Raw genomic sequence first — 19907 nt, forward strand, 5'->3', positions numbered from 1 at the left:
ACAAGCTGTATTCCCAGCAGGTGATAATCAAGGTACCCCTCCTACAACAGGGAAAGGGGTATTATTCCACGCTGTTTGTGGTACCGAAGCCGGACGGCTCGGTGAGACCAATTTTAAATCTAAAATCTTTGAACACTTACATAAAAAGGTTCAAATTCAAGATGGAGTCACTCAGAGCAGTGATAGCGAACCTGGAAGAAGGGGACTATATGGTATCTCTAGACATCAAGGATGCTTATCTCCATGTCCCAATCTACCCTTCTCACCAAGGGTACCTCAGGTTTGTGATACAAAACTGTCATTATCAGTTTCAGACGCTGCCGTTTGGATTGTCCAAGGCACCACGGGTCTTTACCAAGGTAATGGCCGAAATGATGATTCTTCTTCGAAGAAAAGGCGTATTAATTATCCCTTACTTGGACGATCTCCTGATAAGGGCAAGGTCCAGGGAACAGTTAGAGGTCGGAGTAGCACTATCTCAGGTAGTGCTACGTCAGCACGGGTGGATTCTAAATATCCCAAAATCACAGCTGATTCCAACAACACGTCTACTGTTCCTAGGGATGATTCTGGACACAGTCCAGAAAAAGGTGTTTCTCCCGGAGGAGAAGGCCAGGGAGTTATCCGAGCTAGTCAGGAACCTCCTAAAACCAGGACAAGTGTCAGTGCATCAGTGCACGAGAGTCCTGGGAAAAATGGTGGCTTCTTACGAAGCGATTCCATTCGGAAGATTCCATGCAAGAACTTTTCAGTGGGATCTGCTGGACAAATGGTCCGGATCGCATCTTCAGATGAATCAGCGGATAACCCTATCTCCAAGGACAAGGGTGTCTCTCCTGTGGTGGTTACAGAAGGCTCATCTTCTCGAGGGCCGCAGATTTGGCATTCAGGATTGGATGCTGGTAACCACGGATGCCAGCCTGAGAGGCTGGGGAGCAGTCACACAGGGAAGAAATTTCCAGGGCTTGTGGTCAAGCATGGAAACGTCTCTTCACATAAATATCCTAGAGCTAAGGGCCATTTACAATGCCCTAAGTCAAGCAAGGCCTCTGCTTCAGGGTCAACCGGTATTGATCCAGTCGGACAACATCACGGCTGTCGCCCACGTAAACAGACAGGGCGGCACAAGAAGCAGGAGGGCAATGGCAGAAGCTGCAAGGATTCTCCGCTGGGCGGAAAATCATGTGATAGCACTGTCAGCAGTGTTCATTCCGGGGGTGGACAACTGGGAAGCAGACTTCCTCAGCAGACACGACCTCCACCCGGGGGAGTGGGGACTTCATCCAGAAGTCTTCCAAGTGATTGTAAACCGTTGGGAAAAACCAAAGGTGGACATGATGGCGTCCCGTCTCAACAAGAAACTGGACAGATATTGCGCCAGGTCAAGGGACCCTCAGGCAATAGCGGTGGACGCTCTGGTAACTCAGTGGGTGTTCCAGTCGGTATATGTGTTCCCTCCTCTTCCTCTCATACCAAAAGTACTGAGAATCATAAGAAGGAGAGGAGTAAGAACGATACTCGTGGCTCCGGATTGGCCAAGAAGAACTTGGTACCCGGAACTGCAAGAGATGCTCACGGAGGACCCGTGGCCTCTACCTCTAAGGAAGGACCTGCTCCAGCAGGGACCTTGTCTGTTCCAAGACTTACCGCGGCTGCGTTTGACGGCATGGCGGTTGAACGCCGGATCCTGAAGGAAAAAGGCATTCCAGATGAAGTCATCCCTACCCTGATCAAGGCCAGGAAGGATGTAACTGCAAAACATTATCATCGCATTTGGCGAAAATATGTTGCGTGGTGTGAGGCCAAGAAGGCCCCTACGGAAGAATTTCAACTGGGTCGTTTCCTACATTTCCTGCAAGCAGGATTGTCTATGGGCCTAAAATTAGGATCCATTAAGGTTCAAATTTCGGCCCTGTCGATCTTCTTCCAGAAAGAACTGGCTTCACTGCCTGAAGTTCAGACGTTTGTCAAAGGGGTACTGCATATACAGCCTCCTTTTGTGCCCCCAGTGGCACCTTGGGATCTCAATGTAGTTTTAGGGTTCCTAAAATCACATTGGTTTGAACCACTTGCCACAGTGGATTTGAAATATCTCACATGGAAAGTGGTAATGCTGTTGGCCCTGGCTTCAGCCAGGCGCGTATCAGAATTGGCGGCTTTATCCTATAAAAGCCCTTACCTGATATTTCATTCGGATAGGGCGGAATTGAGGACTCGTCCTCAATTTCTCCCTAAGGTGGTTTCAGCGTTTCACATGAATCAACCTATTGTGGTACCTGTGGCTACTAGGGACTTGGAGGACTCCAAGTTGCTGGACGTAGTCAGGGCCCTGAAAATATATGTTTCCAGGACGGCTGGAGTCAGAAAATCTGACTCGCTGTTTATACTGTATGCACCCAACAAGCTGGGTGCTCCTGCTTCTAAACAGACGATTGCTCGTTGGATTTGTAGTACAATTCAACTTGCACATTCTGTGGCAGGCCTGCCACAGCCAAAATCTGTAAAAGCCCATTCCACAAGGAAGGTGGGCTCATCTTGGGCGGCTGCCCGAGGGGTCTCGGCTTTACAACTTTGCCGAGCAGCTACTTGGTCAGGGGCAAACACGTTTGCTAAATTCTACAAATTTGATACCCTGGCTGAGGAGGACCTGGAGTTCTCTCATTCGGTGCTGCAGAGTCATCCGCACTCTCCCGCCCGTTTGGGAGCTTTGGTATAATCCCCATGGTCCTTACGGAGTTCCCAGCATCCACTAGGACGTCAGAGAAAATAAGAATTTACTTACCGATAATTCTATTTCTCATAGTCCGTAGTGGATGCTGGGCGCCCATCCCAAGTGCGGATTGTCTGCAATACTTGTATATAGTTATTGTTACAAACAAATCGGGTTGTTTATTGTTGGAAGCCATCTTTTCAGAGGCTCCTACGGTTATCATACTGTTAACTGGGTTCAGATCACGAGTTGTACGGTGTGATTGGTGTGGCTGGTATGAGTCTTACCCGGGATTCAAGATCCTTCCTTATTATGTACGCTCGTCCGGGCACAGTATCTTAACTGAGGCTTGGAGGAGGGTCATAGGGGGAGGAGCCAGTGCACACCATCTAGTCTAAAGCTTTTACTTTTTGTGCCCAGTCTCCTGCGGAGCCGCTATTCCCCATGGTCCTTACGGAGTTCCCAGCATCCACTACGGACTATGAGAAATAGAATTATCGGTAAGTAAATTCTTATTTCTCTATCGTCCTAGTGGATGCTGGGGTTCCTGAAAGGACCATGGGGAATAGCGGCTCCGCAGGAGACAGGGCACAAAAAGTAAAGCTTTAGGATCAGGTGGTGTGCACTGGCTCCTCCCCCTATGACCCTCCTCCAAGCCAGTTAGATTTTTGTGCCCGGCCGAGAAGGGTGCAATCTAGGTGGCTCTCCTAAAGAGCTGCTTAGGAAAGTTTAGCTTAGGTTTTTTATTTTACAGTGAGTCCTGCTGGCAACAGGATCACTGCAACGAGGGACTTAGGGGAGAAGAAGTGAACTCACCTGCGTGCAGGATGGATTGGCTTCTTGGCTACTGGACATCAGCTCCAGAGGGACGATCACAGGTACAGCCTGGATGGTCACCGGAGCCTTGCCGCCGGCCCCCTTGCAGATGCTGAAGTAAGAAGAGGTCCAGAATCGGCGGCAGAAGACTCCTCAGTCTTCTAAAGGTAGCGCACAGCACTGCAGCTGTGCGCCATTTTCCTCTCAGCACACTTCACACGGCAGTCACTGAGGGTGCAGGGCGCTGGGAGGGGGGCGCCCTGGGAGGCAAATGAATACCTATTTTGGCTAAAAATACCTCACATATAGCCTCCGGAGGCTATATGGAGATATTTAACCCCTGCCAGAATCCGTTAAGAGCGGGAGACGAGGCCGCCGAAAAAGGGGCGGGGCCTATCTCCTCAGCACACAGCGCCATTTTCCCTCACAGAAAGGCTGGAGGGAAGGCTCCCAGGCTCTCCCCTGCACTGCACTACAGAAACAGGGTTAAAACAGAGAGGGGGGGCACTAATTTGGCGATATGCTTATATATATATTAAAATGCTATAAGGGAAAACACTTATATAAGGTTGTCCCTATATAATTATAGCGTTTTTGGTGTGTGCTGGCAAACTCTCCCTCTGTCTCTCCAAAGGGCTAGTGGGTCCTGTCCTCTATCAGAGCATTCCCTGTGTGTGTGCTGTGTGTCGGTACGTGTGTGTCGACAGGTAGGAGGACGATGTTGGTGAGGAGGCGGAGCAATTGCCTGTAATGGTGATGTCACTCTCTAGGGAGTCGACACCGGAATGGATGGCTTATTTAGGAAATTACGTGATAATGTCAACACGCTGCAAAGTCGGTTGACGACATGAGACGGCCGACAAACAATTAGTACGGTCCAGACGTCTCAAAAACACCGTCAAGGGTTTTAAAACGCCCGTTTACTTTAGTCGGTCGACACAGACACAGACAGGGACACTGAATCCAGTGTCGACGGTGAATAAACAAACGTATTCCTTATTAGGGCCACACGTTAAAGGCAATGAAGGAGGTGTTACGTATTTCTGATACTACAAGTACCACAAAAGAGGGTATTATGTGGGATGTGAAAAAACTACCATAGTTTTTCCTGAATCAGATAAATTAAATAAAGTGTGTGATGATGCGTGGGTTCCCCCCGATAGAAAATTATGGGCGGTATACCCTTTTCCGCCAGAAGTTAGGGCGCGTTGGGAAACACCCCTTAAGGTGGATAAGGCGCTCACACGCTTATCAAAACAAGTGGCGGTACCGTCTATAGATAGGGCCGTCCTCAAGGACCAGCTGACAAGGCTGGAAAATATAATAAAAAGTATATACACACATACTGGTGTTATACTGCGGCCAGCGATCGCCTCAGCCTGGATGTGCAGAGCTAGGGTGGCTTGGTCGGATTCCCTGACTAAAAATATTGATACCCTTGACAGGGACAGTATTTTATTGACTATAGAGCATTTATATATATGCGAGATGCACAGAGGGATATTTGCACTCTGGCATCATGAATAAACGCGATGTCCATAACTGCCAGAAGATGTTATGGACACGACAGTGGTCAGGTGATGCAGATTCCAAACGGCACAGTATGGCCGTATAAAGGAAGAGGACTTGTTTGGGGTCGGTCCATCGGACCTGGTGGTCACGGCAACTGCTGGAAAATCCACCGTTTTTTACCCTAAGTCACATCTCTGCAGAAAAAGACACCGTCTTTTCAGCCTCAGTCCTCTCGTCCCTATAAGATCATATCTGCCCAGGGATAGAGGAAAGGGAAGAAGACTGCAGCAGGCAGCCCATTCCCAGGAACAGAAGCGTTCCACCGCGTCTGACAAGTTCTCAGCATGGCGCTGAGACCGTACAGGACCCCTGGATCCTACAAGTAGTATCCCGGGGGTACAGATGGGAATGTCGAGACGTTTCCCCTTCGCAGGCTCCTGAAGTCTGCTTTACCAAGTCTCCCTCCGACAAGGAGGTAGTATGGGAAAAAATTCACAAGCTGTATTCCCAGCAGGTGATAATTAAATTACCCCTCCTACTACAGAAAAGGGGTATTATTCCACACTATATTGTGGTACTGAAGCCAGAAGGCTAGGTGAGACTTATTCTAAAAAAAAAAAAAAAATTTTTTTTTGAACACTTACAAAGGTTCAAATTAAGATGAAGTCACTCAGAGCAGTGATAACGAACCAGGAAGAAGGGGACTATATAGTGTCCCGGGACATCAGGGATGCTTACCTCTATGTCCCAAATTTGCCCTTCTCACTAAGGGTACCTCAGGTTCGTGGTGCAGAACTGTCACTATCAGTTTCAGACGCTGCCGTTTGGATTGTCCACGGCACCCCGGGGTCTTTACCAAGGTAATGGCCGAATTGATGATTCTTCTTCGAAGAAAAGGCGTCTTAATTATCCCTTACTTGGACGATCTCCTGATAGGGGCATAGTCCAGGGAACAGTTGGAGGTCGGAGTAGCACTATCTCGGATACTGCTACAATCAGCACGGGTGGATTCTAAATATTCCAAAATCGCAGCTGATCCCGACGACACGTCTGCTGTGCCTAGGGATGATTCTGGACACAGTCCAGAAAAAGGTGTTTCTCCCGGAAGAGAAAGCCAGGGAGTTATCCGAGCAAGTCAGGAACCTCCTAAAAACAGTGCATCATTGCACAAGGGTCCTGGTAAAAATGGTGGCTTCCTACGAAGCAATTCCATTCGGCAGATTTCACGTAAGAACTTTTCAGTGGGATCTGCTGGACAAATGGTCCGGATCGCATCTTCAGATGCATCAGCGGATAACCCAATATCCAAGGACAAGGGTGTCTCTCCTGTGGTGGTTATAGAGTGCTCATCTTCTAGAGGGCCGCAGATTCGGCATTCAGGATTGGATGCTGGTAACCACGGAGCCCAGCCTGAGAGGCTGGGGAGCAGTCACACAAGGGAAAAATTTCCAGGGAGTGTGATCAAGTATGGAGACTTTTCTCCACATAAATATACTGGAGCTAAGGGTAAATTTATAATGCTCTAAGCTTAGCAAGACCTCTGCTTCAAGGTCAGCCGGTATTGATCCAGTGGGAAAAACATCACGGCAGTCGCCCACGTAAACAGACAGGGCGACACAAGAAGCAGGAGGGCAATGGCAGAAACTGCAAGGACTTTTCGCTGGGCGGAAAATCATGTGATAACACTGTCAGCAGTTTTTCATCCCGGGAATGGAAACTGGGAAGCAGACTTCCTCAGCACGACCTCCACCCGGGAGAGTGGAAACTTCATTGAGAAGTTTTTTCCACATGATTGTAAACCGTTGGGAAATACCAAAGGTGGACATGATGGCGTCCCGTCTGAACAAAAAACGGGACAGGTATTGCGCCAGGTCAAGAGACCCTCAGGCAATAGATGTGGACGTTCTGGTAACACCGTGGGTGTACCAGTCGGTGTATGTGTTCCCTCCTCTGCTTCTCATACCTAAGGTGCTGAGAATTATAAGACGTAGAGGAGTAAGAACTATACTCATGGCTCCGGATTGGCCAAGAAGGACTTGGTACCCGGAACTTCAAGAGATGCTTACAGAGGTCTTATGGCCTCTGCCGCTAAGAAGGGACTTGCTTCAGCAAGTACCATGTCTGTTCCAAGACTTACCGCAGCTGCGTTTGTCGGCATGGCGATGGAAAGCCGGATCCTAAGGGAAAAAAGGCATTCCGGAAGAGGTCATTCCTACCCTGGTCAAAGCCAGAAAGGAGGTGACCGCACAACATTATCACCACGTGTGGCAAAAATATGTTGCGTGGTGTGAGGCCAGGAAGGCCCTACAAAGAAATTTCAACTCGGTCGTTTCCTGCATTTCCTGCAAACAGGAGTGTCTATGGGCCTCAAATTGGGGTCCATTAAGGTTCAAATTCGGCCCTGTAAATTTTCTTCCAGAAAGAATTGGCTTCAGTTCCTGAAGTCCAGAAGTTTGTCAAGGGAGTATTGCATATACAAACCCCTTTTTTGTGCCTCCAGTGGCACTGTGGGATCTCAACGTAGTTCTGGGATTCCTCAAATCACATTGGTTTAAAACCAGTCAAATATGTGGATTTGAAGCATCTCACATAAAAAGTGACCATGCTCTTGGCCCTGGCCTGGACCAGGCGAGTGTCAAATTGGTGGTTTTTTCTCAAAAAAAGCCCATATCTGTTTGTCCATTCGGACAGGGCAGAGCTGCGGACTCGTCCCCAGTTCTCTCCCTAAGGTGGTGTCAGTGTTTCACCTGAACCAGCTTATTGTGGTGCCTTGCACCTACTAGGGACTTGGAGGACTCCAAGTTGCTAGAAGTTGTCAGGGCCCTGAAAATATGTTCCAGGACAGATGGAGTCAGAAAATCTGACTCGCTGTTTATACTGTATGCACCCAACAAGTTGGGTGCGCCTGCTTCTAAGCAGTCGATTGCTCGTTGGATTTGTAACACAATTCAACTTGCACATTCTGAGGCAGGCCTGCCACAGTCTAAATCGGTTAAGGCCCATTCCACAAGGAAGGTGGGCTCATCTTGGGCGGCTGCCCGAGAGGTCTCGGCATTACAACTCTGCCAAGCAGCTACGTGGTCAGGGGAGAACACGTTTGTAAAATTCTACAAATTTGATATCCTGGCAAAAGAGGACCTGGAGTTCTCTCATTCGGTGCTGCAGAGTCATCCGCACTCTCCCGCCCGTTTGGGAGCTTTGGTATAATCCCCATGGTCCTTTCAGGAACCCCAGCATCCACTAGGACGATAGAGAAAATAAGAATTTACTTACCGATAATTCTATTTCTCGGAGTCCGTAGTGGATGCTGGGCGCCCATCCCAAGTGCGGATTATCTGCAATACTTGTACATAGTTACAAAAATCGGGTTATTATTGTTGTGAGCCATCTTTTCAGAGGCTCCGCTGTTATCATACTGTTAACTGGGTTTAGATCACAAGTTGTACGGTGTGATTGGTGTGGCTGGTATGAGTCTTACCCGGGATTCAAAATTCCTCCCTTATTGTGTACGCTCGTCCGGGCACAGTACCTAACTGGCTTGGAGGAGGGTCATAGGGGGAGGAGCCAGTGCACACCACCTGATCCTAAAGCTTTACTTTTTGTGCCCTGTCTCCTGCGGAGCCGCTATTCCCCATGGTCCTTTCAGGAACCCCAGCATCCACTACGGACTCCGAGAAATAGAATTATCGGTAAGTAAATTCTTATTTTTTACACTAAATGCAGCCGGGAGCCTAACGCAGGTACTACCCGGCTTCGACACGCTTCAGCCCCCTTTCCCACAGCAGTCACCAACCCGGCGTATTGCCAGGTTGGTGACGGTGACGCCGTGGTGGCTGCGGCGCTTGGAGATCACATTATCTCCAAGCGCCACCTATCCATTCACTGTGAACGGGAAGCCGGGTCGATGCGTCCCGGCTCCCGTTGGCACAGCACAGTTTTTCGGGTTAAACCAGTGTTCAACCCTGCAAACTTTCCGAGTTGAAATACCGGGTTACTCGACCCACATTATTCCAACTCAACCCTTTTACACCAACCAGCAACACAGGTTATGCACGCTCATGTGCAATAACCCGTGTTATATGCTGGCGGTGTAAAAAGGGGTATGGGCCTCTACTTGTGGATCCAGGTGAGCTTTTGTGGATAAAACACCCCTGTCAAACAACACTGGTCACACTGCGATTCTAAAGGAAAGCTGTGGAATAGAAGACCAAAGAACAATCTTAAGAAAAGTAAATAACGTTATAGACATGTACAAGATGAGGAAAATGCTACAATGTAATATCCAAGTGCTTGGATAACCCAGTGAGCACTGTTGGATACATTGTGAAGAAAAGGAAGCTGCATCATATCACCAGGTACTGTCTAGACAAGGCGGACCCTCAAAATTCAGCACCTGTGAGGGAATCCACATACAGGCCAACTATCATTTTGAAGGAGCTACACAGTTGAGTGTCTGACACTGGAATGATGTTGCACCAGTCAACCATATCAAGATCTCTGCATACAACTGGCCTGAATAGGACTGCGGCTAGAAGGTGTGGAAGCCAATCCCTGATGTTTGTGTCCCAAAAATACCTGGAGGATGATCATTAAATCCCGTGTAGTGCAGGGTTCAAAACACACTGTGGTCCAGGAGCAGAGGAATAATATTTACCTTCTCGATTCCGGTCTCATTGTCCAGTCCTCTCAGGCTCTTCCAGCTGCCCATAGAATACATTGACTCCCATGATGCAGTTGCTCTCAATCACCGATAGGTATCCTAACAGTTCAGGTTTTAAAGGTATCCATAACTGAGCACAGATGGTTAAATCAGATTGACTGAGGTACTAATTAAGTCACCTGTGCCTTGAGGACTGAGTTTGAGAAGCTCAGTCTATAGTATAGACGATAGATCAATATGTAGTCACTCAGTATGACCTTAGAAAACAGACAGAATAGTAATTTCTTTTTGTGCAATTCAATGCTGTGATTGAGTTTTGTTTTTTTCTGCTGCAAGGTACACTGGGCTCCACAAGGATAGACATTGGGGATAAGGCTTAGACCTGTAGCTCCTCCCCCAGCCCCAGGGCGCCATTTACAGCAAATGTTCCCGCCCTGGAGCTGCATATCTCTCTCTCCCTCACTCCCAGTCAGTGTTTGGGCGCCATTTCTCTCAGCTACACTGTTCCTGGGACTGCTTGAGCAAATCCTCCTTTGTAAAGCCGCCTGACAGTCAGCGCTGTGCCTTTACAAGACACTTAAGTATTCTACATGTCGTTTGGACAGTGATAGTTAAGAAAGAGTGCATTTGGTCAGGGTTATTTGGTACAAGTACCCTGTGATATACATCCAGTCTTTACTGTGCAGTGTTATATCTACTGATTACATAGCTATATATAAGCTAGTCCAGTGCCGTATTATTGCTTGTCATAATGTCTGCATTGTACAAACTGTGACTATATGTGTGTGTGCGTTGGCCTGCTGGGTGACTTCCATTTCGTGTCTCTCACTCAGCTTGCTATCCCTATATTCTGTAACCTGTGGGGGCTAGGTGCGTCAGGTTTATTAGAGTAAAATATAGGATATTCACAAGATATACTTTATTGTATTTTTCTCTGATTTTAGTCACCGTATCTCTCCCGATTCCCTGTTTGTGCTGACTACACTGCGCAGGATTTTGGGTCAGGTATTGTGCTGCTGACAATTTGTACTGTGTTACCTTATACTGCAAGTTATAACATGTCTGCTTATGAGGGTAACAGTTCTGGGGCTGAACACATTGGCAGTTGTGCTGAAGCTGCAGATACCTTTGAGGAAAATATAGCAGCTAAGGGCTCTGGTTCTGGGGGTTCCTTGCCCCCCAGTGGGACTGTGGCAACGGGGGTCCAGAATGACCCGCCGTGGGCTACTTTCTCCACACTACTGAATACGCTAGTTACTAAACTAACGCCCCCTATGGGACCTCCTATGCCGGTCCAACCGTATATGGTCCCCGCGGTTAATCCGCTGTGGGCAGATAACTTGTCCGCTCAGTTAAAGAAATTGAACCAGTCACGGACTACTAAAAAGTCTGACCCTCGCTCGCCTATAACCAAGGGGTCGTCTAAGCGGGCCATTACTTCCTCACAATCCATTGCTGTCACTGACACCTCGTCTGATGAAGATGGCGCTTACACTGACCCCACAGATTCTGACACTGATCATACTGATGGTGAGTAGCAGTGGATGTTCCTGATCTATTGGAGGCTATTAAGTTGATTCTACAAATTACGGATGATCCCGAGCTATCCGTTCCTCCTAAGAAGCCAGATAGATTCAAGCGTCAGAAGGTGGTTAAACAGGTTTCTCTATCGTCCTAAGTGGATGCTGGGGTTCCTGAAAGGACCATGGGGAATAGCGGCTCCGCAGGAGACAGGGCACAAAAAAGTAAAGCTTTTACCAGATCAGGTGGTGTGCACTGGCTCCTCCCCCTATGACCCTCCTCCAGACTCCAGTTAGATTTTGTGCCCGAACGAGAAGGGTGCAATCTAGGTGGCTCTCCTAAAGAGCTGCTTAGAGAAAGTTTAGCTTAGGTTTTTTACTTTACAGTGAGTCCTGCTGGCAACAGGATCACTGCAACGAGGGACTTAGGGGAGAAGTAGTGAACTCACCTGCGTGCAGAGTGGATTTGCTGCTTGGCTACTGGACACTAGCTCCAGAGGGACGATCACAGGTACAGCCTGGATGGTCACCGGAGCCGCGCCGCCGGCCCCCTTGCAGACGCTGAAGAGAGAAGAGGTCCAAAATCGGCGGCTGAAGACTCCTGAGTCTTCATAAAGGTAGCGCACAGCACTGCAGCTGTGCGCCATTTTCCTCTCAGCACACTTCACACAACAGTCACTGAGGGTGCAGAGCGCTGGGGGGGGCGCTCTGAGAGGCAAATAAAAACCTTATTAGAGGCAAAAAATACCTCACATATAGCCCACAGAGGCTATATGGAGATATTTAACCCCTGCCTAACTTCAAAAATAGCGGGAGACGAGCCCGCCGAAATAAGGGGCGGGGCCTATCTCCTCAGCACACAGCGCCATTTTCTCTCACAGAAAAGCTGGAGAGAAGGCTCCCAGGCTCTCCCCTGCACTGCACTACAGAAACAGGGTTAAAACAGAGAGGGGGGGCACTGATTTTGGCGATATTGTATATATATAAAAGATGCTATAAGGGAGAAACACTTATATAAGGTTGTCCCTATATAATTATAGCGTTTTTGGTGTGTGCTGGCAGACTCTCCCTCTGTCTCCCCAAAGGGCTAGTGGGTCCTGTCCTCTGTCAGAGCATTCCCGGTGTGTGTGCTGTGTGTCGGTACGTATGTGTCGACATGTATGAGGACGATGTTGGTGAGGAGGCGGAGAAATTGCCTGTAATGGTGATGTCACTCTCTAGGGAGTCGACACCGGAATGGATGGCTTATTTAGAGAATTACGTGAGAATGTCAACACGCTGCAAGGTCGGTTGACGACATGAGACGGCCGACAATCTATTAGGACCGGTCCAGGCGTCTCAGAAACACCGTCAGGGGTTTTAAAAAACGCCCATTTACTCAGTCGGTCGACACAGACACAGACACGGACACTGAATACAGTGTCGACGGTGAATAAACAAACGTATTTCTCATTAGGGCCACACGTTAAGGGCAATGAAGGAGGTGTTACGTGTTTCTGATACTACAAGTACCACAAGAAAGGGTATTATGTGGGAGTGAAAAAACTACCTGTAGTTTTTCCTGAATCAGATAAAATAAAATGAAGTGTGTGATGATGCGTAGGGTTACCCCGATAGCAAATATTGGCGTTATACCCTTTCCCGCCAGAAATTAGGGTACGTTGGGAAACACCCCTTAGGGTGATAAGGCGCTCACACGCTTATCAAGTGGCGTTACCGTCTCCAGATACGGCCGCCCTCAAGGAGCCAGCTGATAGGAAGCTGGAAAAATATCCTAAAAAGTATATACACACATACGGTGGTTATACTGCGACCAGCGATCGCCATCAGCCTGGAGATGCAGTGCTGGGTTGGCTTGGTCGGATTCCCTGACTGAAAATATTTTATTCATGTAGAGCATTTAATAGGATGCATTCTATATATATGTATGTGAGATGCACAGAGGGATATTTGCTCTCTGGCATCAAGATAAGTGCGTTGTCCATATCTCCCAGAAGATGTCAGGGACACGACAGTGGTCAGGTGATACAGATCCCATACGGCAGATGGAAGTATTGCTGTATAAAGGGAAGGAGTTATTTGGGGGTCGGTCCATCGGACCTGGGGACCACAGCAACAGCTGGGAAATCCAACCTTTTTTACCCCAAGTTACATCTCAGCTAAAAAAGACACCGTCTTTTCAGCCTCAATCTTTCCTTTCCCATGAGGGCATGCAGGCAAAAGGCCAGTCATATCTGCCCAGACATAGAGGTAAGGGAAGTAGACTGCAGCAGGCAGCCCTTTCCCAGGAAAAGAAGCCCTCCACCGCGTCTGCCAAGTCCTCAGCATGACGCTGGGGCCGTGCAAGCGGACTCAAGGTGGGGGGGTAGTCTCAAGAGTCTCAGGGCGCAGTGGGATCACTCGCAAGTTGACCCCTAGATCGTACGAGTATTATCCCAGGGGTAAAGATTGGAGAGTCGAGACATCTTCTCCTCGCAGGTTCCTGAAGTCTGCTTTACCAACGGCTCCCTCCGACAGGGAGGCAGCATTGGAAACAATTCACAAGCTGTATATCCAGCAGGTGATAATCAAAGTACCCCTCCTACGACAAGGAAAAGGGTATTATTTTTCCACACTATATTGTGGTACTGAAGCCAGACGGCTTGGTGACACATAGTCTAAATCTAAAATGTTTTGAACACTTACATAAAAGGTTCAAATCGAGATAAAGTCACTCAGAGCAGTGATAGCGAACCGGAAAAAAGGGGACTATATGGTGTCCCTGGACATCAAGGATTACCTCCATGTCCAAATTTTGTCCTTCTCATCAAGGGTACCTCTGGTTCGTGGTACAGAACTGTCAATATCAGTTTCAGACGATGCCGTTTGAATTATCCACGGCACCCCGGGCCTTTTTACCAAGGTAATGGCCGAAAAGATGTTTCTTCAAAGAAAAAAGGCATCTAAATTATCCCTTACTTGCACGACCTAAAAAGGGCAAGTTCCAGAGAACAGTTGGAGGTCGGAAGAGCACTATCTAAAGTAGTTCTTCGACGGCACGACTGGATTCTAAATATTCCAAGAATCGCAGCTGTTTTCCGACGATACGTCTGCTGTTCCTAGGGATGATTCTGGACACGGTTCAGAAAAAGGTTTTTCTTCCCGAGGAAAAAGCCAAGGAGTTATCAGACCTGTCAGGAACCTCCTAAAACCAGGAAAGGTGTCTGTACATCAATGCACAAGAGTCCTGGGAAAAATGGTGGCTTTTTACGAAGCAATTCCATTCGGCAGATTCCATGCAAGAATTTTCCAAAGGGATCTGTTGGACAAATGGTCAGGGTCGCATCCTCAGATGCACCTGCGAATAACCCTGTCGCCAAGGACAAGGGTATATCTTCTGTGGTGGTTGCAAAAGGCTCATCTATTGGAGGGCCGCAGATTCGGCATACAGGATTTGATCCTGGTGACCACGGACGCCAGCCTGAGAGGTTGGGGAGCAGTCACACAAGGAAGAAACTTCCAGGGGGTATGGACGAACCTGAAAAAGTCTCTTCACATAAACATTCTGGTACTAAGAGCAATCTAAAATGCTCTAAGCCAGGCGGAACCACTCCTGCAAGGAAAACCGGTGTTGATTCAGTCGGACAACATCACGGCGGTCGCCCATGTAAACAGACAGGGCGGCACAAGAAGCAGGAGTGCAATGGCAGAAGCTGCCAAGATTCTTCGCTGGGCGGAGAATCACGTAATAGCACTGTCAGCAGTGTTCTTCCCGGGCGTGGACAACTGGGAAGCAGACTTCCTCAGCAGACACGATATTCACCCGGGAGAGGGGGGTCTTCATCCAGAAGTCTTCCACATGCTAATAAACTGTTGGGAAAGACCAATGGTAGACATGATGGCGTCTCGCCTCAACAAGAAACTGGACAAGTATTGCGCCAGGTCAAGAGATCCACAGGCAATAGCTGTGGACGCACTGGTAACACCTTGGGTGTACAAATCAGTATATGTGTTTCCTCCTCTGCCTCTCATACCAAAGGTATTGAAGATTATACGGTGAGGAGGAGTAAGAACAATACTAGTGGCTCTGGATTGGCCAAGAAGGACTTGGTACCCGGAACTTCAAGAGTTGGTCACGGACGACCCGTGCCCTCTACTTCTGAGAAGGGACCTGCTACAACAGGGTCCCTGTCTCTTTCAAGACTTACCGCGGCTGCGTTTGACGGCATGGCGGTTGAACGCCAGATCCTAAAAGGGAAAGGCATTCCAGAAGAAGTCATTCCTACCTTGATTAAGGCAAGGAAGGAAGTCACCGCGAAACATTATCACCGCATTTGGCGAAAATATGTCGCGTGGTGCGAGGATCGGAGTGTTCCGACGGAGGAATTTCAACTGGGTCGTTTCCTACATTTCCTACAATCAGGATTGTCTATGGGTCTCAAATTGAGATCTATTAAGGTTCAAATTTCGGCCCTGTCAATATTCTTCCAAAAAGAATTGGCCTCAGTTCCTGAGGTACAGACTTTTGTTAAAGGAGTACTGCATATACAGCCTCCTGTGGTGCCTCCGGTGGCACCGTGGGATCTAAATGTAGTTTTAGATTTCCTCAAATCCCATTGGTTTGAACCATTGAAAAAGGTGGATTTTAAATATCTCACATGGAAAGTGACTGTTACTGGCCCTGGCTTCCGCCAGGAGAGTATCTGAATTGGCGGCTTTATCTTATAAAAGCCCTTATCTAATCTTCCATTCGGATAGGGCAGAACTGAGGACTCGTCCGCATTTTCTCCCTAAGGTGGTATCAGCGTTTCACCTGAACCAACCTATTGTGGTGCCTGCGGCCACTGGCGACTTGGAGGACTCCAAGTTGTTGGACGTTGTCAGAGCCTTAAAAATATACATTTCAAGGACGGCTGAAGTCAGAAAATCTGACTCGCTGTTGATACTATATGCACCCAACAAGTTGGGTGCCCCTGCTTCTAAGCAGACGATTGCTCGTTGGATTTGTAACACAATTCAACTTGCTCATTCTGTGGCAGGCCTGCCACAGCCTAAATCTGTTAAGGCCCATTCCACAAGGAAGGTGGGCTCATCTTGGGCGGCTGCCCGAGGGGTCTCGGCATTACAATTCTGCCGAGCAGCTACGTGGTCGGGGGAAAACACGTTTGTAAAATTCTACAAATTTGATACCCTGGCAAAAGAGGACTTGGAATTCTCTCATTCGGTGCTGCAGAGTCATCCGCACTCTCCCGCCCGTTTGGGAGCTTTGGTATAATCCCCATGGTCCTTTCAGGAACCCCAGCATCCACTTAGGACGATAGAGAAAATAAGAATTTACTTACCGATAATTCTATTTCTCGGAGTCCGTAGTGGATGCTGGGCGCCCATCCCAAGTGCGGATTATCTGCAATACTGTACATAGTTATTGTTAACAAATTCGGGTTATATTGTTAAGGAGCCATCTTTAAGAGGCTCTTTCTGTTATCATACTGTTAACTGGGTTTAGATCACAAGTTGTACGGTGTGATTGGTGTGGCTGGTATGAGTCTTACCCGGGATTCAAATTGCCTCCCTTATTGTGTACGCTCGTCCGGGCACAGTACCTAACTGGAGTCTGGAGGAGGGTCATAGGGGGAGGAGCCAGTGCACACCACCTGATCTGGTAAAAGCTTTACTTTTTTGTGCCCTGTCTCCTGCGGAGCCGCTATTCCCCATGGTCCTTTCAGGAACCCCAGCATCCACTACGGACTCCGAGAAATAGAATTATCGGTAAGTAAATTCTTATTTTTACCTCATTCTGATCACCTGGTTGATATACGTCAGGAATCCTGGGAAAATCCAGGTAAGAAGTTCGTGCCTCACAAGAAGATGCTGGCTCGCTATCCCCTCGCGCCAGAGCTGTCTAAAAGTTGGGAAACGCCTCCTCCAGTAGATTTGCATGTGGCAAGGATGGTGGTTTCCTCAGCTCTACCTGTCACTACCGTCACTTTTCTCAGAATGAGCCTACGGATAAACGTGTGGAGGGTTGTCTGAAAGCAATCTACACCCTCACGGGTGCTGCACAAAGGCCCACTATTGCAGCGACATGGGCTGCAGACGCGATTGAAGCGTGGGCCCAAGAGTTGGAAGCTGAAATCTCTACTGGCCATGCTAGACAATGCTTGTCATATATTGTCGTGTTTGAGGGGTTTTTTTTTCTGTCAATCCAAATTCCGGGATTACAAAAATGGGGCAGTATTGGCTTTCCTATAACAAAGAACCCATCACTAAAATACATGAGTGACCAATTCCCCAGCGGAGGAAACCGAAAACCAATGGGTGGCGCAAAATAGTGATACTGCAAGCCAGTCTGCTAGAAAGCTGAAGCCTTGGGGGGAAGTTCCCCTTTCAGCAGGACACAGGGGCAGATGTATTAACCTGGAGAAGGCATAAGGAAGTGATAAGCCAGTGATAAAAGCACCAGCCAATCAGCTCCTAACTGTTAATTTACATATTGGAGCTGATTGGCTGGTGCGCTTATCACCTTGCATTTATCACTTCCTTATGCCTTCTCCAGGTTAATACATCTGCCGCAGTGTCCCCAAGCACAAGGCCATAACAACGCTGATGTGGTTGAACAATAAAAAAGGTAAATGTGCTACAATGGGCAACTCACAGTTCAGATCTTGATCTAACCTAGGTGTAAATTTACTAAAGCTTCTAAAACAGAGACTTGGTGATGTTGTCCATAGCAACCAATCAATGCTGTCTATCACTTCTCTATTGCCTTTTAGAAAATGATAGACAAGTGATATACAGCATCTGATCGGTTGCTATGGGCAACATCACCAATTCTCTGTTTTAGAAGCTTTGGTAAATTTACCCCCTTGAGTAAGTGTGCAAGGAAGATTGGGTAGAAATCACTCTCAAACAGTGGGTAACCTTAGACCTGTTATTGCACCTACATGTGGTTCTACCAAGTACTAGTCTGCAGGGGTTTATTACTTACGAAAGCAGGATTTTTCCATTTTTATATAGCAAATCTGCAGATAAATAATACATTGAGTTTGAAAAGTTACTTTATGAGCCTACTGGTTTGCAATTAAAAATACTGTCTGCAACAATCTGTAAATGTCATGTAATACAGACAAATCTGCTGACATATTAGTGGGCTGAGTATTTTTACAAGGCGCAGTACGTCAGCAGCGCATCCGTTCCCTATTTGTGTGCAGCGTACAGCGAAAAGAGAAAATACATGCTAGCGCCCTGTAAAAGTATTCAGCCCCTAATATGTCGGCAGATTTGTCTGTATTACTTGACTGTTGCAGACTCTGTGTGTGTATGTATGTGTGTGTGTGTGTATATATATATATATATATATATATATATATATATACATATATATATATATAACATTTTTGTCTCTTCAGACCTGTCCATGGCAATGCAGAAGCTCTACCAGACGTTTGTAGCGTTAGCCTCCCAGCTGCAGTCAATACATGAAAATGTTAAGGTATGTGCCAGAAACATTTGTCACATTATAGCGTTGTGTGTAACCATTGAATTATTTTAATGGACATTGGAAGTCTTAGAATTGTTGGTTATATATCGTGTTTGCGTCTGTCTATCACTTAGACTTTAGCATTACACTGTCTTTTCTCGTGTAAAACATTAGTGTTCATTTAGCCCTATTTATCCTTTCTCACGTGACAGTGTAATATCAGTTGAATGTGCTGGAAGACACCTGACCTGTATTTTCTAGAAATAACTGATCATCTGTATTATGTAACTAGGTATTCTGTGGGGTCAGTTCAATTAGGTGCAAGTTTGGAAAAGTTATTGTGCATACATCGCAGCAATGCGCACACCGAAGAAATGCAAGATTTAATTAGAATTGGTGACTTGCATTCCAAACACACGTTTTTCCATAATAAGCGATACGCCAAAAGTGGGGATGGCATCCTGGACCCCCCAAAAGTGCCAGCTAAGATAGCAGGAGAGTATAGAAGGCTGATGGTGATTGATCTTTACATTTCTTAGTAATGGAGGAAAAATTATGGCCAGCAAGTGTTCTTCAGCAAATTGAAGTCTTCACTGTTTTTTGGGGTACAGAAAAATGTCTTTAAACTGATTTCTCTGACGTCCTAGTGGATGCTGGGGACTCCGTCAGGACCATGGGGATTAGCGGCTCCGCAGGAGACAGGGCACAAAAGTAAAAGCTTTAGGATCAGGTGGTGTGCACTGGCTCCTCCCCCTATGACCCTCCTCCAAGCCTCAGTTAGATTTTTGTGCCCGGCCGAGAAGGGTGCAATCTAGGTGGCTCTCCTAAAGAGCTGCTTAGAGTAAAAGTTTTGTTAGGTTTTTTATTTTCAGTGAGTCCTGCTGGCAACAGGCTCACTGCATCGAGGGACTTAGGGGAGAGAAGTGAACTCACCTGCGTGCAGGATGGATTGGCTTCTTAGGCTACTGGACACCATTAGCTCCAGAGGGAGTCGGAACACAGGTCTCACCCTGGGGTTCGTCCCGGAGCCGCGCCGCCGACCCCCTTGCAGATGCCGAAAAGTGAAGAGGTCCAGAAACCGGCGGCAGAAGACTTTTCAGTCTTCATAAGGTAGCGCACAGCACTGCAGCTGTGCGCCATTGTTGTCAGCACACTTCATAGCAGCGGTCACTGAGGGTGCAGGGCGCTGGGGGGGGCGCCCTGGGCAGCAATGATAGTACCTTATTCTGG

General features: G+C 47.6%; 1 protein-coding gene across 6 annotated transcripts in view; it reads left to right on the forward strand.

Annotated features, from left to right (window-relative positions):
* NUP58 (nucleoporin 58) overlaps nucleotides 1-19907 on the forward strand; it is a 223210-nt gene that overhangs the window by 122400 nt on the left and 80903 nt on the right. For all 6 annotated transcript variants that reach the window (XM_063951694.1, XM_063951691.1, XM_063951690.1 and 3 more), the window contains one exon: nucleotides 18607-18689. In XM_063951694.1, the coding sequence (XP_063807764.1) occupies nucleotides 18607-18689 (83 nt within the window). The remainder of the gene's footprint in view (nucleotides 1-18606; nucleotides 18690-19907) is intronic.

Source organism: Pseudophryne corroboree, chromosome 2 (genome assembly GCF_028390025.1).
Source record: "Pseudophryne corroboree isolate aPseCor3 chromosome 2, aPseCor3.hap2, whole genome shotgun sequence".
NCBI classification, from domain to species: Eukaryota; Metazoa; Chordata; class Amphibia; order Anura; family Myobatrachidae; genus Pseudophryne; species Pseudophryne corroboree.